This window comes from Sciurus vulgaris (genome assembly GCF_902686455.1).
Source record: "Sciurus vulgaris genome assembly, chromosome: 1".
Lineage (NCBI taxonomy): Eukaryota > Metazoa > Chordata > Mammalia > Rodentia > Sciuridae > Sciurus > Sciurus vulgaris.
Genome location: NC_136461.1, coordinates 86,782,253 through 86,809,868, shown reverse-complemented (window position 1 = coordinate 86,809,868; position 27,616 = coordinate 86,782,253). Strand labels below are relative to the sequence as shown.

Here is a 27,616-nt window from a genome sequence, read left to right as displayed (position 1 = left end):
TAAGGATTTCTACAGAATAAAGGTAAAAAACACATTGAACAAGCAGAGGAACTGGAGTATTCACTCATAAGCAGGTGATTCCACATTTGGCAGGCCATGGTTTCCTCCTAGATTAAACCATCTCAATTCCTTTTTCTTTCTTTCAGTGATATTTTTATTTAAATTATTCTCTAAATTTTGCATCAATTTCTATATTCCCTTTGAGTTATAATATGAAATGACCCAAATACTTCAAACAAAGACTGAACCTGTATGAGACAGAAATGACATAGTCCCTAATGATGGCTTCTTAGGTACATACCCCAGAATTATGGTTACCTTATTCCTCATGAGAAAGGTTCTGAAGTGAGAGATGCAGGTTTACAAGTCAGTTATTTTTATATATTATGTGGTAAAATGGCTGACATAGGCTTAGCAACCTAAGTCAGTTTGCTTCTATTAACCTTGTGATCAAAAAAGAGAATACTATTTAGTAATTTTAGGCAAGTAGATTATTTTTATTTTCTTATCAGTAATTGTGTTCACTGGATAACACATGTAATACTAATCCATAGAAATGCAGAAGGGGCTTTGGATATACTTTAGAAAGGATAATATAGCTGAATGTCCTAATTTTAGAGATGAGGAAAAAAAAAAAAAAAAAGAACCAGGGAAGCTTAATAGTTTATTTCAAACATTATGTGACACATGGTTTTTTCACTTGTTAACTTCTTTAAAATCAGGATATTTCCTATAATTAACAGCACCTTATAAAGGCTATTGGCTAAGCAGCAATAGTGATGTAATTGCTTGGTCTTCATAAACTCAATTGCTATTGGACAGTTGCACAAACTTGGCATTCCTGGACAAGTGTAGCTTTGTGTTGCATTCAACATACCATTTAAGAATAATTTGATGAAAGTGTAAATCCTTGTCATGGTCTAGAAACTTGTGCTAATACCTTCTAATGAGATGTTGAAGTTACCAGTAGTAAAGCTCATAGAATGGATGCTAATGGATGGGAAGAAAAGTCTGAAGCTAATAGTGAAGCAATTTCTAAAGAAAAGTTGCACAATGGATATTAATGCTTGGGGAAATATGCACATCAACTATTCTTAGTCAAAAATTGATTCAGAGTGTTTGACCCAGACTTTCATATTTTCTTTTTCATATGCTATGACATCAACAACATCATAGTATAGAAAAGGTTGATGTTTAAATAAATAGAATTCCTTTGATAAGCACAAAATAAAAATTTGAAAAAAGGAAATGTGTTGTAGTTTGACAAACTCAGTGCAATTCTTTCTTCTAAATAATTGCAAATTTAATCAATTCAGATACATTCTTATTTCCTCAGCAGTTTTCCTGTCAGCTAAATTAATATCCATTCATACTTTGTCTGAAGTAAAAACCAAATCACTCCAATTTTGATGAAGAAATCTAATCTTTATTTCTATGATGTTAGCACAATATACTCACACAATAGCTCTGATCTGTAATTAACAAAATACATTTATAGCACTTTACAAACTTTATCAGTTTGGAAAACATTGCATAACATTTTATTAAACACAATACTTTATATATATTATATATATATTCATAATTTTATTTACTTTAAAAAGATAATTAACTCTCTTTATTCAATACTTGATTTTTATCAATAAAGCACAGCCTAACAAAGGAAGAAGTGCTCCCATTAGCAAATAAGATAAATAGAACACTAAGAAGAGATACCACCTGTTAGTCTGATTTATTTTAAATTAAGGTACCAGTGGAATGTAAACAAATTTTTTTGTAATCTTTTTTTTTTACAAAAGATGTGTTATCAAATATACATGCAGAGGTCTGAGTTCTAGTGTCTATCGTTATATTTCCTTAACAATGTGGTACAATTTGTTAAGTCATTAAAAACTGTAGCCTTTGGCACTTTGAGTAGAAAAAGAATATATCAATATTATGTAAAGAAAAAAAATTCAATGACTAGAGAAGTACTTTAAAATCTTTTGTTAAGAAATAGGAAAGATTAGGAAATATCATCTGCACCTGAAATGCTGCAGCTTATTTCTTCTTCAGAGTACTAGAACCAGTCCACCTTCCCCTCTGCACGCTGGCACCAGCCAGAAGGAATGTCATGATGGTGGTAATGGTAAGAAGTGGGGAAGGCAGCATTTTACTCCCACTTCTCTCTCTGAGAAGGAAATTGCCAGAAGGGACATGGTTGAGTCTGTATTTTATTGCCAGGGTTTACAATTCTGCTGGTTTCAGCTAAATTCCTAATGCTTTAGGAGATTGGTATTTCTAGAAAGCTCTGCCCTTTTCATGTAGAAGCTGATATGATATGATAATAGTCATCTCTGAACAACTCACGTTCTCAATGAAACCTGAGCTGAGATCAGATCAACCAGCTCTGTTGTTTCCTTTTATGCTCTTGGCAATCATCAGTTGTACATTAGAATTCTTCAGAAATGGTGTAAAAAAGGTTTAATACTGAATTCCAAGGACCAAATATTTCTTCATACATAAATATTTAACTTGGAAAACACTTCAGAATATTTTGTTTTTCATCTTCTTGTTACTGATAGTATTGGTTTCCTTTGATTTAGGCTCAAGACTTAATTCAAGATAGGTAGCAAATCTGTTGGCCACATATTAAGCATTAAAGCTGTGCCTTCAGATATTTTGAAGAAATACATTCTTTATTTATATAGTAAGATACTTTCACTTATTAATTTGCTTTTTTTCCCCAGATTCTTCCTGTTGGTGTCCAAAACAAAACTATTTTAGGGAAGAGGGTAAAATCCAACCACTGTGGCTCTAGATTACTGGTCATCAGGATATTGGAAAATGTTAATAATCTAGGACAAAATGGAATTTTGGAATTATTAAGATGATGACCTAAGCCAGCTGATTGGAGACACATAAGGATAGATTTGACCAACATTTCTGGCAAGATAACCCACAATATCAAGTTTTGGCTCAGATTTCTTGTTTATAACTTCATAGCAGTCTATTTTGCTGAAGGAATGTCAATTATTTTCAATTTTAGAGCAGGAAAACATATAACATCAAATAAAATTAATAACTTAAGAGCCATAAAATGCAAAATATAAACTCAACAAGTTCAAAAGATTTTCTAAAACAATGTATATATTTTTAAATTATGCAGATTTATTCAGTAAAAATCAGATTCTTCGTTAGCAATATCTGTGCGTAAATAAAAAGCAGCAGAAAAACTATGCAGAAAAGTACTAACTACTTGCTCCCTTTCACTGAAAATATTTCTACACAAGTTTTGATGTTGAAGAAAGCATAATTTTGAAGAAATGCACATAAACCTTCCATTTTCTGACTGTGAGAGCCACTACAGGGAAGCTGCGGTTATCCTATTCTAACACAAAGGAGCCAGCGTCTTCTTAATAAAGTAGCATTTCTTTGACAAGGAATTGCACACCACTATTTCACAGCTAAATAGAGTTTGAGAGTTTACATGGTACATGTACTATAATAATCAGCACCACCCATATTGAGCTCTAGGTGCAGATTCTGCAAAATGAATATATAATACTGCATGGCCTCTGCTGTAGAGAAAACCTGTGTGTTCTGGATTCCCACAGCTAATTATAAAGAAAAATCCCCAATGTTGGCACATTCAGGAAGTAAAATAGTATACATAGAAGGAAACCACTTTCTTTTAATACTGCCCTCTGCAAAACCTTTTGAATCTGATGACAGGTCTTAAGAAAACTTTACATTATCACATTAGTTAGGTTCTTGCATTGTGCTTTTCCCTCCCCCTGATGTAAAATCTACATTTAGTGTAGTAGTTCTCATGATTTATAGAGTTCCGTGCGGATGGTGAACTATCTAGTTTGGCGAGAAGGCCTTCTAATCCTCTGGAGCAGGTAGAACCAACACGCGATCTTTTGGGAATCGCCCAAATGATCAAACGGCCATAATTCAATCCTTATAAGCCCGTGTGGGGGAGGTTCCTTTGTAGAAGATATTTCTAGTGTTTTCCGGGCTGTTGCTTCTTTCAGGGATTAAAATGATGTTGCCCTTTCTCCGAAGGGTGGAGTCGCGAGAGGAAGAAATGGACAGCGTCTCTGAGCCAATTTCACTGCCCTCCACTGGGGTGACACGGATGGTGGTGATCCCGTGGTGGTGATGCTCATTATTATCAATGTTGCTTCTCTTGCGATCTCCAGAACCAAAACTGTCTTTCAGGGACTCACAGCTTTCTGAGTCCCTGTTGAGATCGTTGAGCTCATAAGTTTGGCGAAGGCTGCCCTTTTCAGGAGCCTTCCATTTCCAGGAGCCACTGCCTTCGCCTTCGGTGGACGGGATCTGTATGATGGGCCTGTTGTTCTCCGGGTGAGCCTCGACCCTCACGATCCCACTGGGCTCGTGGTCTGTCAAGGTTTTGTAGCGGATGGATCCCGTGCAGGAGACCGTGCTGCCTTCGGTGTTCTTGGGGCTACTCTGGAGAACACCCTGCTGCTTGGACATGGCTATCACTTGCATGATTCGAGGCTGACTGTTGCTTCTGTTACAGGCCACGGTCTTCTCAGCTGCCTTCAACCACTTGGCCCGAGCAGAGCTACTCTTGGGGGAGGTACTTATGTTTTCTTGGGTCTCCTCAGGGATGTGCACCAGCTGTGAGGAGCCAGGGCGGGACTGGATGGACACTCTTGGGCCTCCAGGCATGTTGTTGTTGCACCCGGGGACAGTGCCAGGCTGGATCTTGAGGTACTGATTGCCAGGACCGTGGTGGTCTCCATTCACCCCTACCCTGGATGGCTCTGAGCTTGACCTCATTTCTATGGATCTGGGGGGCGACTGCCCGGGCTCAGTCTCCATAACTTGCAGGGACATCTTCCGACTCTCATTCTTATTCTTCCACTGGGTGAGGAGCTGCTTGGATCGAGCTGAATCCATAGAGGCATGAATGCTCGCGTTTCTTCTGACAGGATCTTCCACGGAGGGTGTGTTGGCTCTCGGCAGGGTGTTGCTGAAGGTAACCATGTTCTCCTTCCCCATGGGGCTCCGTGGAGTGATGATTTCCACGTCAGCGTTTGCCCTTTTGAGGTTTGTTAAGGAGCTCGCATCTCGGTGGTTTCGGTTGAGGATGCCCTCTGTGTGAGCGATTCCATCACTGCTGCTGCCGTTTTTAGCCGACAGAACCCGGCTGGGGTCCTGATTGAGATCTGTCAGAGACCGGAGGGCTTCTCTGTGCTGAAACATACTCTCTTCACTAGGCAGAAAATTCCCCACAGCATACAGGCCCTAGTTCAAGGCAAAACCATAAATATCATGCACTAGAACACATACTTGCTCTTTCCCCTATGACATGCATGAATAAGGTATGTGCTACAAGGAAGCATTTTTTTTTTTTTTTTTAAACACGAATGAACAGGACAATTATTTGAGAAAATAGTAAGCTCTATCCTAAGTAACTGAACTAATTGTGCAGAAATACAGACCCCATTTCTTTTTTCATCCTACTGGATGTTTTTGACATTTACCCTTTGTACTTCTGAGAAAAAAAAAGAGACAGTGAAAGAAATAAGGACATTTTGTTCTATCTTTCAAAGCAATTCATTTTTCTGGATTTAGGAACTTCCCTGTTGAGTGACACCTTAAAAGATTTAAATTATTTATTTTGCCTTCCATTTTCAATCATACCTTATGTCCAAAAGCAGAAGAATTGCAGAAAATATAGAACAATGGATCATTCATGAAACATCATATCAGGTTTTGACAGACACATATATTGTCACAACTCACATTGATTTGGTCCTTGCCTGTTCAGCATTGTACAGGGTGTACTCAGCAAGGAGAACAGAAACCACTGCCAGACTGGTGAACCCATGTTCCTTCCATATTTACCCTTGAATCTTCAGTGGGGGAATCTTGATTAAGTTAGCACTACTTATTCTCAGGCTGAGCCAAATTTTACTTCATTGTGTCTTCATATTTTGTCTGTCAATCTTTTTGTTTGTTTTAGATTTGGAAAGAACTAAAAGTTCAAAGTTATTACCTTTTTTACATATAGTAGGTTTAATCTCTACTGGGTTTTAAGATTTTGAGATGCTTTTAAGATCATGCTGTAGAGATCTACTTGTGTGCTCATTTCAACGGAAGGTAACCACTGTCTGCCTTTCAAGACTAAACGATGAAATTTCATGAATTTAACATTCTGTAGAATATTTACAATGCAAAACATCATGAACTTAGAGCTGATAAATTTCCAATTTCAGGGCATGGTGTACAAACAGGAATAGAATAAAGTCAAGCTTCTGCCTCTACAGCTATTTTAGTTTCTGGTTAAAATCCTCGTAAATAATATCTGTCTAAACTGTTACCATTACAACTCACCAGAATGAGTGACCCAATGCTCTACTGATTGTATTTAAACTTGTAAGCTTGGGTAACTCCTCCACTGGACAGTAAGCTCTGACTATGTTGTCCAATATCCAGTGCCCAGGATGATCTCGTTTTAAAAATTCTTTTTATTTTTATGAGGCAAAAAGTTATTATCTTCATTTTATAGGTGAAGAAACAGGCTTCTAAGAGGCTATTGGGCAAATTTCAGTAAAGTTGAAATTTACTCCCAATTTTTTGATCTGTAAATCCTATGCTAATTCAGGACACTTACACCAGTGCAAAGGCAATGTATAAACTAGAGAGTGGCAGTTCTCAGCCTCTTTACTCCTATCATTACACTCATTGCCGGTCAACACTCCTGTGGCTTATGCACCATTTCTGGCACACTAATTTTAATGTGATTCCTTTCTCCTCCACACAGAATCAGATTTAAAGTAAAAATCTTGACTGTACTAGTTTACAACACTGGAAAGTAAATCATTGCACACTTCAGTACTTTTATTATTTTTTGTAATCATTTTCTTGTCTATTCTCAAGTGCACTAAGTCCACATGATTGAGAACTGCTGCTACAGACAACTAATTTTTATTCTCCACCAGGTCCTCTCAGTTTCCTTCATTATTGCCTTTTGTTCTGCATGTTACTTGTATATTGATAGTCCCTGGCTTCTTTTATTCTTATGATCTGGCAATTTTATATGCCCAAAATGACTACTGTGATACTCCTACCAATAACGTCCAATATTTACAAATCTCAGTACTGATTGTTCTTTTAAACCTCAGACACAACTATTCAAGTGCCTATGGATTAAATTGAACTCATCAACTCCCCTTTGCCTCACCAACCTGTTTCCTCTGTCATTTACCTGTTCTGCTAATGAAGTCACCATTAGTCCATTCTTCCAAGCTATAAATCTGGCCCTTATCTCTCATTCCTCCTGTTTCATCACCCTCCACTCTTTCACATGGCCATCTCCTTGCAGATGTAATTTCTTCTCCTTGACTGTCCTCTTCCCTTCCTTACTCTAAGAAACTCTATTTTTTTAATAATAAAAAATACATCATTTCTTTTTTGCGGTGCTGAGGATTGAACCCAGGACCTTGTGCTTGTGAGGTAGGCACTCTACCAACTGAGCTATCTCCCCAGCCCTAAAATACATCATTTCTGTGAAAACTTCTTCATGCTCCTTAGACAGTTTGCCATTCCCAAAGCGCTTCATTTACACTTTATTACATCACTTAACATATTGCTAATGTTAGTCTTTATATTGTAAATTTCTAAAGAAAGCCTCTTATTTTTCACTGTTTTCACATTTATCACAGTGCTAGGAAAGAGTGGCTATTGAATAAATGAAATATGAATGAATGGATGAATGAATGAATGAACAAGTGAAATGGATAATCTTTTTCCTATGCTGCAGGTATTTATTTTGAAGATCAGGTTTGAAAGTAACATACTATTAAAGATTTTACTGTTGGAACATAGTTACATTTAGGTGCCAACATCTGTGTTATTGGGCACTTCACTTTCATAAACTCTGACTTTCACAAATATTCACTTTTCTCATCTGTAAAGTTAAATTAATAATAATAGTATATTTCATTGTTGTAAAGATAAAATTCTTCTTAAATCACAATTTCTGGATCAGAACAAAGAGTTCAATAAATGATTTTACTGAAAGAGGAATGTGTAGTTTGACTTATAATGGAGACACAGTCCAAGGTTTTTCTCAGGAATACGAAATATTGTTAAGTAAATTATTATTATGCAAAATATGGTATGCATGGTTTTCCATTTAAACTGGGCTCATCAAAAATAATAAATTATTTACCAAATACAGTGCAATGCCTCCTCCAATTAAAAAACCACAATAGACATCAACAGGATGGTTCTTATACTGTGTTATCCGTGTTAGCCCGCAGATGATTCCACAGATGATAAATGTGAAGACCAAGAGGGGTTTCAGGAGCTTAGAGGAATCCGTTAATGTGGAATTGAAGTACATCTTAAAAATGAAAGAAATGGGTTTAGTATGTTTGAACACCTATTTTATTAGAAAATTCTAATCAAATAAAAAGTTACAAGTCTAACTGATACACCTGACATCAATCTTACTATCCTTCTGCTATGGCTATTCTCTACTGGAAAAGAAAGGAAATGCATGACAAAATTCATCAAATACATAACAAATCTCTCATTTAATTACATGGAAGTCTGAAAAAAAATGTGGCAGTAGAATTAGTCAGATAATGATTTAATCTCCATGTTAGTCATCACATAATTACAGTCCATTTTCCAAACAAAAGACTTCATGGACTACAATGACTATTCATTGCACAACATTATCAAATTTACACTGACCTAGAACTCATCATTGTTACATAAATATTGAAAATTGTGTGTGTTTGTATATAATTCTTTCAGTGTTTTTAATATTCATGTATTTTATAATACTCTTCCAACAAAGTATAAAATTGCATTGAAAGGATACAGGGATAAATAAATATTATAACTTTAGGAAAAAAATTACCATTTTTTATAGTAGCTTTTGATTCCTGCTTTTGATGCCACTTTATTGAAAGGAAACATGTTCAAGTTTATGAACTAATTAGTCACCTGGAGACAATGATTCTTCCTCTGATTTTCTACAGGACACAAGTTAATGCAAAAGAACCAGTTACTTACCGAAACGTACACAGCTGCAAAGGCAGCGAGGGTCGCGTGTTGAGAAGGGAACGACTTTCTGTCAAAGGAAGACAGTCCGGTTATGCCTTTTAGCTCAGATACACTGTTAGCAATCATCTCAACACTGGGTGATTAAAATGTTCAACTCAAGCCACAAGACAACAAACATAACTTTATGTGTAGTTTTCTGTGGGAAACCCAGAAATTTAAAAAATAGTCACTGCTAATCACCCTTAGTGTTAAAGAATACTAGGGATATGCTTTCCAGTATTAATAAGTAATTAGCTTGACAAGGGACTTGAGTTCACCATTGAAATGATGTTGGAAAGTAGAAATGGATAGGAAAACAGGATAATTGTTCTTCACTATTAGAATCATGTTAAAGTAATAGTTTATAAACCTAGAGCTTTAAAGCTTTGAAACTTTCATATGATCCTAAATATGTAGTTTAATTTACATCAAACTGTAAAAAGACAAGTGTATTTTCTCACAGCAATAGATCTTTTATACTCTGGAGAGCATAAGAAAAGTCTATTTTTAACATATTTCTCTGTATAGTCCACTTTAAAATAGTTATCATCTCAAGAATCTCTGAGCTTTTTATTCAGTTAAACAATTGAAGGAGCAAGGTTGGAGTGCTGGAAGGCAGGATAGTGGAAGAGACAACTGAAAAGGATTGTCTAAAAAGACTTTTTTTTGCAATGGGTTAAAAATTGAGAAAAATAAAATTCACATATATTAGTGCTCCTCCCCTAATTATTTGGTTCTTATTATTCAACACGGATGAGATAATATAATAGGACTGAGGGATCATTGAGGACAGGTCTTGATTATTGAACAGTCCATGACAAGTTGAATGTATATCACAAAATATTGGGTTCCGATTCTTCAAGTTTACTTAACATATTTTTCATTCTTCAGTAGATCTTTGAGAAGTCATTGAATGATAGGTCCAAATTTATTATAATCATTTGTTGCCCATATCTCTTTATAATTTCTTTCTTTTAAGTTTCTTAGGTACTTCCACTTGTCATAAAAGTTTATTTTTCCTTTATTGATTGAAAAAAAATTAAGCATTAATAGTTTCTTGTTTTCCTGTTCCTTATTTTCTGAAATGTAAGACCAGAAGCCGTTTAGATTTTCTGTGTTTATTCAAAGAAAACAAATTCCAAACTCAACCAAAGTGAAAATTCATTATTCTTTGGACAAAAGATATGAGGTAGATATTTACTACCATATATGTTTAGTGTTCTGCTTAAGCCAGTGTAGGACATATATTGATTATAAGCCATAACTAGCCATAAATATCCTAAAATAAACCAATTGTGGTAACCTAAAACCAAAATGAGTAGCATTTTTTCTTTTAGGTCATTCCAGTCATAAAGTGTGACTGGAATGCTGTGATATGAAGACTAGAAATGAGATTATAATGCCGAAATCTGGAGACTACCAGAGGGATTTGGAATGAGCTACCAATGGATTTCTGTTATAGACACTCAAGAGATTGCTAAATTGGGGTGGAAACATAAAATCAAATCGTTATGACTGAAAAATCATGCTTAAGATGGTACCCCAAGCAATTACTGAATAATGAAAACATTGACATGCAATATTCTTAATCTCTGTTTCTAACCTGCCACTGTTGATAACGGTAAGGTCAGATCCTGAGCAAATATCTTCCACAATGTAGGAATTTTCTTTGCAAGATACATTCAGAGAGGTATAGTTTGGCTTGCACACAGTCAGAAAGTAAGGTGCCTGATATCCTGTGGACAGTTGTATGATATCTGTAATGAGAGCTGTAGAGCATAGTCCAAAGACATGAACACCTATAAGCAAAATGAAAAAAAGCTGTTATCAAGTTGGTGGACAGTGCTAATAGTGTATCAGCTTTAATCGTGCTTACCACACCTTAACTTGGAGACCTCAAAATCTCTTGCCATCATCATTTTCCCTAGGTTAATTTTGAGAAAATAGTAGAGAAAATTTCTAAATTTCTCAACAGATATAAAGGGCAAAATGAATATTTACAAGGTAGTAATTTAAGGCACTTTTGTCAGTTTTGTTAAATAGGGCCATTCCTTAACATTATCTACCATAGGTCACTTGTCAAATACCTGGAACACGTTAAGGTGACCAACTGTGTGAATTTGAGAGGGATTAAGTTGGAAGAATGAATTAAAAATATAGAAATAATTTAAAACTTGCTAGGCATTTTGTTTATGCTGCCAGGGCTTTCTTCTTGTGGTCCATAACTCTAGCCAACAGTTAACCAAACCCTACCAAATCCATTCTCATTTCCTGTAGTCATGATAGGAATGCTAATTAAACAGAGAAGAGGTTTGCAGGTTCTATTATGGAAAAAACAATCATAGCCTAGGAACACAGCTGTGGGAGCCCCCCTGAGTGTTTGGAATCTGGGGGTGATGTTCTTATATCTCCTACCAAGATTCTATCTTTTTTGTCATCCTGATGCATGGGCATGCAAATTCTTTGCCTTCTTGAGGTAGCTTGCTTGTCCTTGTCCTTGAGAGTCTTGCTCTGTGCTTAGGTACACATGGCCTGGAAGTGACTCACTCCTTACAGATTCTCTTGATTCCCTGAATTCATTCTTACTTGATTGCCTGGATTCTGACTCATGAGTTACTCAGAAATCCTTATGGAAGGCATCTGGGTAATTCTTCACTAGCCACCTCCAGACCAAGAGCCCTGGCTTGCACATTACCCTGTTTTGTATTTTTCTTGCCTGTTTAATGTCATTGAACTAACACTCTTTCAATTCCTTCTCTGCCCACACACCTGGGATTCACAACACAGAAACTTTACTTCCACCATTTAATTCCTAGAAATATGCAAGGACTTGGTGAAGAGTCCAAATAAGACAGGAAACCTACTTATACCTTTGGAAAATGAGAATTCTTCAGGTATACAGAGGTGGGGGTTGTTGATAGCATTCCAGAGAAGGTAAATGCCCCTTTTTTCACAGCAGTTGGGTATGTTAGGGAAGTTTTTCTCTGAGATCAGCTATCTATCTTGGAGTTTTATTTCCTTGCCTTGGATCCTGCTAAGAACCTATTGTTTTCTTACCATCTCGATCTAATGCTTAGAGGAGCAGATGTTAGGAAATAGTTTAGATCAGATATTTCCTGTCATTAGCAGAAAAGATTGCATTTAATTATCTACTAGATATTAAATATAGTTACCTATTCCTTTGAGCTGAGATGTAATAAGTAAAATAACTTTTACTGACTATCTTGGAGTGAATATAAAGCATTTAGGTTGGTGTGATATATTGTAGGTGGTTACTTAACTTTGTTATAAAAACAAAAAGAGGCTGATGACTCAAACTACATTCATATGGCCTCGTGCTAATTTAGAAGAGATGATAATTTAGAAATTGATTTGATTCAGATGCTGCTTAACCAGGCCTATAGAGTTCCTACAGGTCTCATAGAAAAAAAACAAGAAGGAAAGTCAGAGATTACAACCCAGGAAAAATGTAGTGTACTATGGTAACATTTTGACATTTCCACATGCAGTAACTTCTGGACGAACACACTCCAAGAAAATGGAATCACGGATGTGACTAAACTTCTGAAGAGTTTTTTGCACTGGCCTGCTCACGTTTTTTCTCCATTAAAACAAAACAAAACAAAACAAAAAAACTGAACACACATTCAGTGAAACTATTCTAAAGTAAATTCATGCTTCAACCTGAGGTAAGAAAAAAAAAAAAAATACACTAAAACACATAGCATGTTAACTCTCCAAACAAGGACCATAAGTGTAAATAATAGATTACAGATAGCCTAAGTTTTGGTGTTTTAAGTTTCTTGTATAATGTACAACACATCATGTACTTAAATTATACATCTAAATTATAGCTTTAGAGACTTAATATCTGTAATTAAATATAACATTTCTATTTGAAAAAGCATTTCCTTCCTTTGTGACTCCCCACACCCACCAACAAATCTGACAGCTCTTCTAAGAAAAGAGTTGAAGTTGCAGCCTCCAGCGTTAATGTTAGGTTCCAGGCCAACTCCATTTCTTCTTTTGGACAGGCAACAGTAGAGAATTCCTTCTCCTACCATAATCTGCAAAAACCAAAGGGCATTCAGGAAAGGAGTGTTGATATTTCTGTTATACAACAAGTATAGAAAAATTACATGTCATCTCAACACATCATTGGTTCAACAAAGCAAAGATGTAGTCTTCTTAAAAGCTTTAGCAGAATAAACCATTTCTCCTGGGTATCTGAGCAAATGATGAGAAGAGAGCAATCAGGGCACTGTAAGGAGATTTGGCTGGATTGTCTGTCCTCCTGTGCACTGCTCAGGGGTGTGAGAGCATCCTGGCATTTCATTGTGGCTGCTGCAATTTGGCTTTAACACTTTGCCCAACCATATCTTGGGATACCTACTCAATTAATCACAGGGTGGCTATTCTGCCCTAACTCTTAGAGCCTTCACCTTTTATTCCTAAAATTGTGAAAAGAAGATGAGTGGGGAGGATAAAACAAGCACCAGAATTTGGAACCAGATTTTTTTAAAAAAATTTTTTTAAGTTGTAGATACAGTACCTTTATTTATTTATTTATTTATTTATTTATTTATTTATTTTTATGTAGTACTGAGGTTCGAGTCCAGTGCCTCACACATGCTAGGCAAATCCTCTACCACTGAGTCATGACTGCAGCCCAAAACCAGGTTACTTTACTAGCAGATTAAGTTAATAAACCAACTTGGACTTTAGCAGAAGGACCAGTCCATGAAAAGCCCATGTGAATGAGAAAAGGAACTATCTAGAGTATAGCTGTCCCATAAAAATTTCTGCAAGATTTAAACTATGTTTTTTACTCTCTGATATGGTAGCCACTACTCACATGTAGCTGTCTTGGAGATATGAAAAGTAGCTACTGCAAATGAGCTGAGTACTTAATTTTATTTCCTTGTATTATAATACATTTTTGAAAATGTAATGTATTTAAACTTGAAATAGCACAAATGGCTAGTGGTTATTTTATTAGAGAAAGGAGATTATAAGAGAATCTAGGTAAGCCTGTGGTATTTTCTAGGTATAAGTCATTTAGACAATGTGTTTACAAGGGAGAGAACCATATCATAGCATTAGGACCATCTTAAAGTAAGAAATGATGCACTTTACTACAGAATTTTAGGACACAGGAGATCTGTGAAGGAACTCAATGCTACTTATTCATCATTTCTTTCAGGAGGTTTTTCGTGAACCCTCTTACTGTACCCTAAATTGAATTACATCTCCTTCTATGGGGCTCCCTTTACACCTGGTCCTTTTCTCTAGGACAGCTTTATTCAAGAGCACTTTCATTGTTCATTTGATTGTATCTCACTACACGACAACACTCAGAGGGAAGAATCATTTTAGGTACTTTTTATCCTTACTGCCTAGCATAGTGCCTGGCACTGCAAGATTTGTGTTTGTGACCTTGACCATGAGACTCAGTTTTGCTAACTAGACCTTACATTTGAGTTGTTATCTATTCTGCACAATTAAAACAAGATTTGAATTTATGAGTTATATTTATGCAAAAATTTCAAATAGTGTAAGAAATTGTGAAATTACATAGATTAGTGTAAGTGTATGAAGCTGAAAGAAGTAGGGTTTCATGACATACCAACTATATCTCAGCTACAGGAGATCCTGTCATGTGTAAAGATTTAAATCAAAGTCAGAGCTAGAACTATGGTTAGGAGTTAGATTTTCCAGGGGACCTTTCCCAGTTCTCATCACCAGTTATTTATTTTATGAAGTATTTAAAATTACAGTGCATGGTTTTTAAATGACACTATAATGGCAGTAAGCCTATGACCTTCTCTTTCAAATGTTCAAATTGCTATACTTAGCTCTGTATGCAATGTGCCGTATGTACTGTTAAAAAGAATATTAGTTTGTATAAAAATTTAAAAAAATAATTATTTTAACAGAACCCTGCCAATTTCATGCATATGATAATCATATAGTATGACAAATTCCTTCCAGGCCAATCAGTATGGTCAAAATCAAAGACATTTATTTAAAATAATTAGCATTAAGTTAGCCATTTGTACTTCTTGACAAACACCATCCTGCAGCAGTGCCCAAATGTCTATGTAGATAGATGTGATGTCATTCCCTGCTCACAGGGAGCAGTATCATGGTCATCTCAAACTCATCATTGCAAGAAAATTAACTACTTGAAAGGCACTGCTGTATGGTTAAAAGAGATTGATGTAATTTTCACTTCTTCCATAACAATTTTGTGAATAATTTTGTTTTTCTCTTTTCAATTATGTGTAATAATTTGCATGAATACTAAATTACTGAAGAATTTATTGGTACAGTGCCATTGGGGAAATGTGTCTTATTATACAACACAACAGTCATTATCTCAAGTGACCTTGAGAATTCAGCAGTTTTATTTTAGTTGCTTGAATATGCTTTTACTTCTATGTCAAGAAGGCGGGTCAATACTATTCGCCTTGATTATGAAATATGGAGAGAGGTTTCTGTCAGTATTTTGACATTACCCAATTGTCCCTCTCATTAAAGAACACATCAATTTTCTTTTCATACTTGTATTCATTTAACCTCAATCTATATGCCATTGCATGGATTTTCAAAATGATTCAATCTGGTTTAAAGAGAATTCTCGGGGTGAGGAGAAAGGCCCCAGCATTTCCAAAGGCCCCAGCTTACTTCCCCCTTTTGGATGGCATGCTGACATGTTACAATATGAAATCCAGATTTGGGTTTAACAATAATGTTATTTGTTGCTGTTGTCATTTGTAAACAGAAAGCAGTTTATGACAAGTATCTTTTCACAACAGTGTGTTTTGCTCTGTACTTAAGCTGAAAAGAAGCAACGTGTGTGTGTGTGTGTGTGTGTGTGTAACATCTTGAATGGGGTTTGGGCAGGTGTTCTGTAGTCACTCTCTTCCAGGGCGGGTGTTGAGAGGAAATAATGTGCTTTTTATTATAAGACTCCCACCCTTGGAATAGCCCCATAAGGAAAGCTCACAATCCAATATGTCTTTTTTGTGTGAAATAAAGCAAATCAACAAAAACATTGTAATGCTTGTCATAGTGTCTTCAATGTTTAGATTTCCAATGAATACATTTTAGGAGCCCCCACACATTTAATATACTAAATATTGGTTATATGGTCTCCTAGATCTAAAGTTAGCCTCTAGGAACTATAATAAAATTATAATATAATTCACTTACAAAATTAGATGTATTTGTCCTTTAACAATATGTAATAAAGTTGTATTTCATGAAGATTTGTGATAAACACAGACATTTTGTGTGTGTGTGTTTTTTTCCTTATGAATAATCTTTAAGGATCTGAATAAAAATGAATGTTTGATGATCTCTCTAAAGTAAATGAACTTCAATGTTAAGGTTGAAATTCTCCAACTTAAGGGCAATTTTGGAGAAATAAGTATATGAATTTCACAGACACCAAGGCATTTTAAATTTCATGTATGCCATCACAAAGGTAAGCTTTAAATACATCTCAAACCTTAAAAACATTTTTTTGAGCAGCAAACACTAAAGTTTTATTCTTAATTGCCTACATCAAAATCAGTGGATCTTTTTTTTTCTGTTCATCTGAAGACACTTTTAAAGAATACCTCTTATGTGTTTATTTGTTTTGCTTTTTCTTCTTTTCATTTGAATGAGTGAACATAAAAAGCCCCTCTCTGCATACCAGTCTTCTCTAAAAGTCATTTCGAAATGAAGGGTTCCCCTTGCCTCGCTACTTCCCCTGCAACTGCTTTTTGGAACAGTTTAATGCAGTCATAAAGATGAAAAGAAAATGGCACTCTTGACAGAGATTAGAATCTGTTATTTTCATTTTCAGGAACAGTGGGGGGAGTTAGAGTGGTAACATATGTGGGAAGATTAGAGAAAGAATTGATCCTACAACAAGCTGATTACAGACATCTTAGAATCAACATAGAGAAAATATGTGTTTGGGGAAATATCCTCAAAAACAGAGGGAAAATGAAATTGGAATTGAATCTAGAAGTAGGGTATGTTTGAAGTGAAAGGTGTGAAAAGGTGTTTGATATCAGTGATATCAAAATTTGTCTCACCACCCAGTTGTTTACTCAAAACCTGTGAAATCAGTGTGGCAGAAAAGAATCACTGACATCCTGCAGTACCTTATGGTTTTCAAGTTACATGGGGGACCATCAGGGCCCCAGGATGCAAATAGTTGCCTAGTTTGCTTCCTTTCCCGTTAAGAGGTGTCCAACAGCTATGGTGGTGCATCAGAGACTCCACAGGAGTTGGCACTGGCATCCCCAGGTCATGAGAGCCATGGTAGGTTTCCCTTCTCATTTCTCAGGACTCCAGAAAGTAAGCTTTGATCCTGAGTCCCCTAGAAAGCATCCCTAAGCTGTATATTGAGATTTTGTTGAAGGAAGTTAGGGAGATAACAGAAGCAGGGACATAGTGATGAGGTCAAGGTCATTGTCCCCAGGACATATAACAATGTCAGGAAAGGAACCAAGTTAAAATTAATGGTCCTGGCAGGGAGCATCACAATTAGATTTGCTTTCCAAGTGACTTGATAAGATACCCTGGTGAGCAACAACTTCAAGATATGTAAAAGGCAAGTTATTTAAATGATTAAATATCAACAGAACTTTTAGCATAGTCATGAATATTTGTGTAGTATTTTATGTATTTTATTTCCAATATACCAATTGTAATAAATTTGGGCTCTATACCTCAATTAAGAGAAATGGTTTCTGTTGTGATAGATTTAAAGAGAATATTCTTTCTTGTCTGGTCAAATGAGTAAATAATATGGATTTTTGTTGAAAGTTTTTAGAAACATGACAGAAAAATACTATTATTCTGAGCCACATCAACCTTTAAAATGTTTCTCTGAGAGTCTCAGCTACTTCCAAGGATATCATTAATAGTTCTAATCATTCTGGAGTCACTGTAGTTCAAATAACTTACTAATTTACAAAGTGTTTTGAAGGCTTTTGAGTATGATACTAAAGTTAGTGGAAAAATTTCAATTTTATCTTCTGAGAATATTTTATATAACTTATTTATAGTGTAAATATCACATTATGATTATTTAATGTGGAGAAATTTTTTAAACAAAGTCATAGCTATTTGAAAATATGGAGTTTAGAAGGTTTATGCAGTTTTCTAAAACTGCTGATGTATAGAAACTGAATAAGCCAATTCATTAAAATATCTTATGAAAACTCCATCTAAATGCAACTTTTATAATTACTTGCTCTGACATTCATGACTAAAGCAAAACAAGAGTTTCTACTAGTAGGAATGGATATTATTACCCTTGAAACATGTTTTTGGTCCTTTAGAGAGTCTGGGGACAGAAGAGATGGTGAAAAAGGTCTCACAAATTTTATTTATTAAAGAATTTATAAAAAGTGTGTTATTCATGATATGTATTAACACATAAAAACAACTATGTTTTTAATTCATTTCCAGTAGATCCATATTTTTAATTGTAAATGCCTATTCTGAAACTAAAGTATCTTATTCCAAGTGTGCTCTCCAGGAATCTGAGTTTCATCTTCATTTGAGTTGTTGAAACTCAGTGCTCATAATCAATAAAAAGTGCTAATCTAATAAAAATGAAACTGGAAATGATATCAAAATGCACTTTTAAGAAAAAAAATCTTTGGTTATATGATTTTTTCCCAATTTTCCAGACTTCAGTTAGCAAATAAACACATGAAAGGCACATTATTTAGAAGTGCCTCAGAAATGTCAATAATAGCTATTCAAGGAGAATTATCCACTTATGATTTTTTTCATAATGATTTAAGAAAACCTTAATTTATTTCAACAGTTAGTAAACATTAAATATCAACTAACGTTTACTACATATCCTAGATGTTTTCTACATACTTACATGCAGTTTATTAATGACGTGATGTTGACAAAATATATGAAAGACATGCTCCAACTGTTCTAAGATTTAGAGTTTACCTTTTAATTGTTTTAAACTCATTTATTACACAATGTGATCATCTTTTAGTTTTATAGGGCTGATAAAGAGAATGATGGGGATGGGGGAACAATTCTTACCGTAATTGCAGGTCCAGCAAAAGCCAAGCTAAGCAACATGAGGAATGGAATTGCCTCTTGGGTTGGTTCAATATACGGCATGCTAAGACTCCGGTCATAGCAGCTGAATCCAGAGTGCACAGGTTTGAAGACATCGGTGAGTTCAAGGAAATAGAGGCTAACCACAGATGATGCCAATATAGGCAACTGAGAATAAAGGACATAGAAGGTCAATTTACTCTTGCATACAAGACATACATAGAATCAGTACATATTGAAGTAGGAAAGAGGTGGGTTTCTCTCCTTTTCTCATGACTCCTGTTTGGGACAGAGTTAAATGATTCATGAGTTCTATGGTTTTGACCTTCAAAATATATCTCCAGTTCATCCACCTTTGCCACCAGCCTGCTATGAGCCTATGTTGTCTCTTACCTTTTAATTGGTGTTCCTTTGCCACTCTTTGTCTCCTACCCCACTCATCAGTTTTCCACACAGCATCTCAAAGGGTCTTCTAAAAATATAGCAGCTTGTATCACTCCCTATCTCAACCACTCTAGTGATTCCCATTCTACTTGAATAAAATCCAAGTGCCATACCACGGAATGCAAGTTTCTGCATGTTTTGACTCTTGCTTTCATTGTTTATTCTTCTTGTACTAGTTTCACCATGTCCCAACTCCTTGCCCATTATAACCAAACTAGTCTTCAGTCTTGTCTTATCACAGTCAAGTTCATTTATGCCCAGGTCTTTTGCACTTGAAATTCCTACTTTCTTTCATGTTTCTTCCCTGACATTTTGCATAGCAGGCTTCTTTTCATTATTTAATGATACCATACCTCTCAATCTAGAGTAATCTTTGATCTAATCCTCTATCATCTTGTTTGATTTTTTCCTAACATTTATCATTAACTGAAACTTCCTTGCTAATGTAATATTTCACTTACTTTTTTTTTTCAGATTTCCTAATCTCTCACTAAAATAAATGCTACGCAAAATAAGAATTTATCAGTATTATTTGTTATTGAATTCCCAGTGCATAGAATTTTTCCTGGCACATGGTAGGCATTCAATACATCATTTAATAATTTAATGAAGCAATAAATACTTGTTGATAAACTATTAATTGAATGAAGTATAAGCCTTGATTTATTTTAATAATTATATTAGACTTAATAGAGTTAGCAAAAAATAATACAGGTCACCCTGAAATGAGAAATTCAGATAGCAATGAATAATTTTTAGTATAATTATCTTTAAAATATTGCATGGGACAAACATACTAAAATTTATTCCTTGTTTATCTGAAAGCCTAATTTCACTCACAATGTGTTTTCTAGAGTTTATTTAGAGTTTTTAAATTTTTCATTTAACCTATAGTGTGCCAGGCACTCTGCAGGTGCTAGCTATAATACAATGAACACAAGATAGGCCTGGCCATTGAGGAGCATAGGTGTAGCAATAGACCTGCTCTCAGCTAAAGAGAAAATATTGTGAATGCTTTGCATAGCATCAGACCTTTCAGAACCTGAAAATTCAGACTTTCATAGTATTGACAAAAGTGTTTCATTTGAGGCTTTGTCACTTGCAGAAGAGAGAACATTTACTTAACCATATGGCAAAGTGTTTTAAAAAAATAATATTGAACATTCAGTATTTGTTTTGTAAAAAATAAATTACCAATATGGTATTATTCCTATTATTCCTATGAGATCTCTTAGTAATGAGGTGAACATTAGATTTGTTGATAAAATTAGTAATGTATTATGATTAATCTGGCATTGGCTTTCAAATGGGTGATTCCCAGAGAATAAAAAGTATATCAAAACATGTCTATTTTGTGCTATTCATGATCATTTGACTTCTCCAAATATCTGATCATTTATTCTCTCCTGAAATATATAGGCATTGCTGCTTTTGGTATTAACCAATAAATCAGCATTTCATGGTACATATTCATGACTGAAATTTTCACTTAAATCCCCACAAATATATTTTTGTTTTAATTTAACAAATATTCCATATGACACTTATTGCACATGAGGTAATTTTCATTTATTTGATTCATTAGTATATAGATCATTTAATTTAAAATTTTCTACTGTGAAGGAATATAGGTGCTATGATTTTCTTCATTTTGCAGGTGTTTAGTATCATCTGTAGTAAGGGGTAGAGGAGAATTTTGAACCCATGAATTCTAGTTCCAAATTCTCATGTCTTGACCACTATTTTATACCTCCTTTACAAAATAGGAATAGGTTTAAGATAATGAAACACAACTATCATCAATTAATGGGGGTACTATTTAGCTAAGCTTCTGCTTAAGATTTTCTATTTGAAAACTTTAGTTAAAATACATATCACTTACTATAAACAGGCATTATTTTAAATATGTGGTTTCTATAAATTAGGAAACATTTCCTTCATTAGTCTGAATATTAAATATTTCATTTTTAAACCAAATTCCATGATCCACATTTTCTCCTCTTTCCTTGATGACTTCTTGAGTCTTCTATATGTATTTTGCAAGTAGGAAGATTTGAAACTTTTAGTGCTTATCCAAATGATATTTAATCATTTCGTTTTTAATGCACTTCCCCCAGTAAAGTGAATTAGATGCCTTTTGAAGAAAGGGGAACAAAATTTTATCAACATAACCAATCTGAAGAGAAAGTAAGTCTTCCTTAGTAGAGATATATTTGCCTTTGCACTTTATGGATAACTAATTTAGAACCTGCTTAACTGTGCCAAAGAGATAGCAAAGGAATGGAAATGCTTTCTACACAGGTGTGTGTATGTGTGCTCATACACATGTGTGCGTGCATGTGTGTGCTTGTGATACATATGTGTATAAGTGGTAAAGAACAGTTAGAATTTTATGACTGTAGCAGAACCAATGGAGTCATATAACTTTCAAGGCACCATGAAGTTCTATCACTAGCTCTTTCACTTTCTATTACCAACATGACCTTGGAAATTTTTTCTTACATTTCAGTTTTCTTATCTATGAAATTGATAGTACCCACCACCACAGGACAGTTGAAAAGATGAAATGAGGTATTGTAAACAAAATTAAACAACATCTGGAATAGAGTAGTTTATAGTAGTTTACCCTTATCTATGGGATTGTTTTTTGTGCTTCGTTACCTGTGGCTTGAAAATATTAAGTGGAAATTATTCAAGAAATAAGCAATGCATAAATTGTAAATAAGTTTTTATTATACTACCTTGTTATAATTGTTTTGTTTTATTATTAGTGTTGTTAATCTCTTAGTACGGAATTGAAAAATTAAATCTTATGTTCCAGAAAAAATGTAGTATAGGTAAAATATGGTGTTTCAGGCATCCTTGGAAATTTGTGGGATGTGTCCCCCATGAATAAGGGTGGAATTACAATAAAAAACTGTTTAAATATTAGTATTATTATCCTTGCTATAACTATTCAAGACATACTCATTATTAGTCACCTTTCTTATAAGGTCTTGCTTGATAATCCCTTTTGGGACTAAAATTTTTTTAACTCTAATTTCCTATCGCTTCATTTCAGGAAAATTTTTATATATTGCTTTCTATTACAGTTATTTGCTATTAATTAGGTTTGACCTTTGCTCTGCTTCCCAAATTAAAATCTTCTTAAGGCAAGGGTCTAATCTTGCTTATTTCTGTATTGTCACTAATAATATATATCAGGGTGACTTCCAAATATATATGAATTCATGTAAAATTGGCACATATGGAAAAATAATTTCTAACCCTAACATTTGTTCATCTTAATCCTTCTAGACATTAGTCTTCTTAAAGTTGCAAAATTTCCTAGTTATATAATTTTCCTGTCCATATATTAATATCTTATATAGTTCTAAGGAGCATGGTTCAAAACCTGCATTTGTTTTCAAAACAGAATCATTTTCTTCCCTTTGGGAATTTATTCCTCTGATTTTTTTTTTTTTTTTGTCTCTTATATAAATTTGTTTTTAAGAAAGAGTTACTTAAAAAATGTTTACAGTATTCAAAAAATACATAATTTTATTTAATTGTGTTTATATACTGTACTTTACTACCCAACCACAAGTTAGTTGACAATGTTTCTTCCTTGTATGCTTATCATCAAGGGTATATTTCATTATTTGGAATGCTTAACAACAGAAATCTCTTTTAAGTGTAAGAAATTTAATAAACAATTTGGCATACATGAGAATTAACATGCACATAATGAGATTACCTAGACTTGTTTTGATTGCACTTAAGATGAGATTTGGAACATGAGATGCAGAAAGGTCTATGTAGGCAGGCATTAGGAATTGTATTCTTTAGTCATGATATAGCTAGGAAAAACATGTGAATTGAGTTATTTTTTCTGCAGCAATACAGAATAGGGAAATTACCTGAAGATTAGAAAAGTGATTTTCAAAATGAAAAGATAATATAATTATCATATGCTAAGAAATGTGAGTGAAAATAATAGAGCAATTTTTTAAAAAGAAAATTAGAACCTTCAGAGGATAGAACAAACTAAAGAAAGATATTTCAAAAATCACATTTGGTATTGATTTTTCTGGTGCCAGTTTTAAAAAGACTAGTCTATATTGTGTATCCATGTTAGTGGAATATTTGTGGAATCTGCCATGTCATTTTATCTAGGTCAGGCATCCTACTTGGTTTCAGCATGGTGATAATCAGGGCAAGCTTTCCTTCTCATTTGGAAGAGTTTCCATTGCTCTCAGACTGGAGGAACACAAATCAGTTCCATTCTTTACCTTTTACATGGCCATGGAGAATTCAGGGTCATAAAAGAGCCTCTTCAGCTGGTGGGTCCACAATCACAAAGGGCCAGTTAGCAAAGGGCATTGAGGACTCATTTACTTATTTATCCTTTCCACACATCTGTTGAGAGCCTACTGGTATGAGGCTGTGTTTAAGAGTCTGGCAATATGGTCATGATAAAAACAAAGTTCTCTTTCTCCTCTATACTTCCATTCTACTTGAGGAAGGCAGTTAAAAAAATTTAAAAAATAACATCAGGAAAAATACATTTTCTAAAGAAGAGGGCTGTGGTAATTCGGTGCCTGGATTCTTATTTTAGATCAAGGAAGACCTGACTTAGTAACTGAAGCAAAGACTTTCCAAAGGCAAGAAAGAGCTAACCATGTGTGAATCCAGTAGAACACACACACACACACACACATACACACACACACACACACACACACAAACAGAAGCAGTGATTTAAAATGAAGTCAGACAGGTAGATTTGAGACTAGCTCTTGCAGAGACCAGAAGTCCAACATAGGGACTAGAACTTTATTCAAATTAAGCTTGGAAATATTTTAAAGGGTTTAAGCAGGGGTGTCATGGGACTTGAATCCCTTTTGTGAAGATTACTGTATTGAATCAAGGATAGACTATTGGAGTCTAAAAGTAGAAGCAGGGTGAAAATTTAGAAGACTCTTTAAAACTCAATAAATATTTATTGAATACCTAGTAAGCACTAGGCACTCTTCCAAGTGTAAAGACTAAAGCAGTAAACCAAGCCAGGGAGACTCCTTGGGTACTTGGAGCTACATTTCAGTGGATTCATGGCAGATCCAGAAATCCAGGCAAGAGATGAGAGAGCTTTTACTGGAGTATAGAATGGGGGCTATAGGGAAATTTGCAGGTCTTGGATTTAGTTTTGGACATAGAAATGAAAGGACTTTGTAAGGTGATCACTGAAGAAGAGTTAATAATAAAGGTTGATTTGAAGAATTCGAGATGTAAGCATTTGGACAAGCAGTGTCATTTCCTGGGATGGGGAAGGCTAAGAGAAGCCCAGGAAGGAGGAATATATGGTTCTGTTTTGGAAATACTGCAATTGAGATACCTCTTGGTTATTTAAGCATAGTTTCCCAGAAGAGAGTAAAACACCATTTTGAAGCCAAGGGGGTAGAAAGCTCAAGTCACAGGTACAGGATAATTTAAACAGCAGCATCCTCACTATTGAAGAACAACACTTGCACTAGAAATTTCAAAGTTAAATTAGTTTCATTTCAACATGAGTAATGTCACAAGAAGTCAAATAATTTAATTATTCAAATTGTTCAAAGGAACATTTTTATATTAATAATGAATTTAAAATGGGAGTCCTGGAACCAATCTTGATAATATCTCAAAATCATAAAAAATGCAAAAATTTAAAAAGTAATAGAGGGTATTGAAATTCAAATCAGAAGAAATATTAGCAGATCAAAGCAATTTTATTAAGGGCTGTGACCATAAAGAAAATTGTCACTGGTCAACATACTGAGATGAGGCGATTTTCCACCTCTTGCAGTACAGTCTTTAGTGACATTCTGTACCTTTCATTTTTTTTTTTTTTGGCTTGTAGTCAATAAAGAAAATGTTTCCATCAAATATTAGCAATAATGGTACTTAAAATATAGTATAAAGCTTTATGATTTATCAAATGATGTTTGACCTGATTGTAGAACATTCAGAATAGCTACAATGGACCTCAAAAACAGGTTATAAAAACACAGACATAATCTGGGTCTAGAAAGCTAAACTATTTTTCACACATAAAAAGACACGTGTAGATTCAAATTAAAAGGAAGACTTTTACACTGTTACTAAAACTGTAAATTAGTTCAACTATGGAAATTAGTATGGAATTTCCTCAAAGGACTAGGCATGGAACCACCATATGACCCAGTTATACCACTTCCAAGTATTCATCCTGTAGAATTAAAATCAACTTACTACAGTGATACATGCATACCATGTTTATAGCAGCACAATTCACAAAAGCCAAACTATGGAACCAACCTAGATGCCCATCAATGGATGAATGGATAAAGAAAATGTGGTATACAGGCACAATGGAGTTTTATCCAGCCATAACGAAAAATAAAATTGTGACATTTGTGGAAAGTGGATGGATCTAGAGACCATGATGTTAACTGAAATAAGTCATACTCAGAAGATTAAGGGTCCTATGTTTTCTCTCACATGCAAAAGTAGAGAGGAAAAGGGTAAACAAAGGTGGGGGTGGATCTCATAAAAATCAAAGGAAGATCAGTAGAGGAAAGGGACCAAGGTGTGGGAGTCGGGGAGAGAGGGTGGAAATGCTAGGGAGTGATACTGGCCAAATTACATTTTTATACTGCAAGTGTGTATGGATATGTGACAACAATCCCATCAATAATGTATAGCTATAAATCACTAATAAAAAAATTGAGGAAAAAAAAATACAGAGCTATGGGATAGAGTGAAATTGATGCTAGTAGGAGAGAAAGAATGCAGTATCTTCCTTCATATATTTGCTGGTTTCTGAGATTTGAGCAAGTCACAGCCTTTTTTTGGCCTCATTTGTTAACAGCTAAATAAAGTGTTTCTTATATTGTCATCTAATTCTAAAATTCTCCACGTCATGATATAAGAAATATTCTTCTCATTCCTTCACACTGTCACAGCCCTAAATAAAAGAATTAGGTTTTTTTTTTTTTGTTTTTTTTTTTTTTAATCTCTTTCTTCTCAATTTGTTTCAGCCTGTACAATATTTCCAGGCTAATTTTCTTAGAATTCACATCTGACCATGCATATAATCTCTTCTGCTAATAAAAAAATAAAGCACAAAGATTTTAGAATGATACTTAAAACCTTTTATAATATGACCTCAATCAGCCATTCTTATTTCATTTTGCTGCATTTCTTTTTCTTATTTGTTTTAATAGTTATACATGACAGTAGAATGCATTTTGATACATCATATATAATGTAGTATAGTTTCTCTTTCTTCTGGTTATACATGATGTAGAATCATATAGTTACATATCCCAAAACAAATATGACCTATATTTCCCATTATACTTACACCTCAAAGAGACATGTTCTAGTTTTTGCTTTATGTTAAATTGTTTTATACTTTTTTCTTAAAAATTCTTACTCTTTCATATTTTTTCTCCCTGAAATCTCTACTGTCCATTCACAATTGAGCACTCTATTTCATGCACTTCTTATGTACCTTTATTGAAGGAACTGTTAGTCTGGTTTTGATTGTATTTATTTGTACATGACTAATTCTTGTCCTAAGATCAAGTATTAGAAAAAAAATTCACACAGTTCTCTGAATGATTTAGGTATCCATTAAATATTTACTGAACTTAATTGAAATAAATCAGGAAGTTACTATTAAAGAATCTAAAAACATGGACAAATACAAATTCATAGGCTATGTTAAAGACTTAGGTGTCAGATAACATGCTAAGTTGAATAGATTGCTGTGTTTGGTATACACCTTATAAAGTCTAAGTATCTAATAGACTTTCCAACTTATAGGTGAGAAACCTGAAGCAGAGGTGGGTGACATAAAATGCACAATAGTCACAAAGCCAGTAAATGAGAGCACCAGTTTCCTGCCAGTTGCTGAGTCCAAGAAACATGCTCCAAACAGTTTTGCTCATGGGTCTCGACCTACTTCCCCCCTTCACTGGTTTTGATTCCCGAG

The 27,616-nt window shown here is 34.5% G+C and overlaps 1 protein-coding gene across 1 annotated transcript in view; it reads right to left on the bottom strand.

Moving 5' to 3' along the window:
• Positions 1-1,418: 1,418 nt before the first annotated feature.
• PLPPR4 (phospholipid phosphatase related 4) overlaps positions 1,419-27,616 on the bottom strand; it is a 40,160-nt gene continuing 13,962 nt past the window's right edge. The window contains exons 2-7 of the mRNA XM_079117689.1: positions 19,159-19,344; positions 13,019-13,148; positions 10,685-10,880; positions 9,052-9,109; positions 8,198-8,371; positions 1,419-5,265 (exon numbers count right to left, since the gene is read on the bottom strand). Of these exons, the coding sequence (XP_078973815.1) occupies positions 3,940-5,265; positions 8,198-8,371; positions 9,052-9,109; positions 10,685-10,880; positions 13,019-13,148; positions 19,159-19,344 (2,070 nt within the window). The 3' untranslated portion in view covers positions 1,419-3,939. The remainder of the gene's footprint in view (positions 5,266-8,197; positions 8,372-9,051; positions 9,110-10,684; positions 10,881-13,018; positions 13,149-19,158; positions 19,345-27,616) is intronic.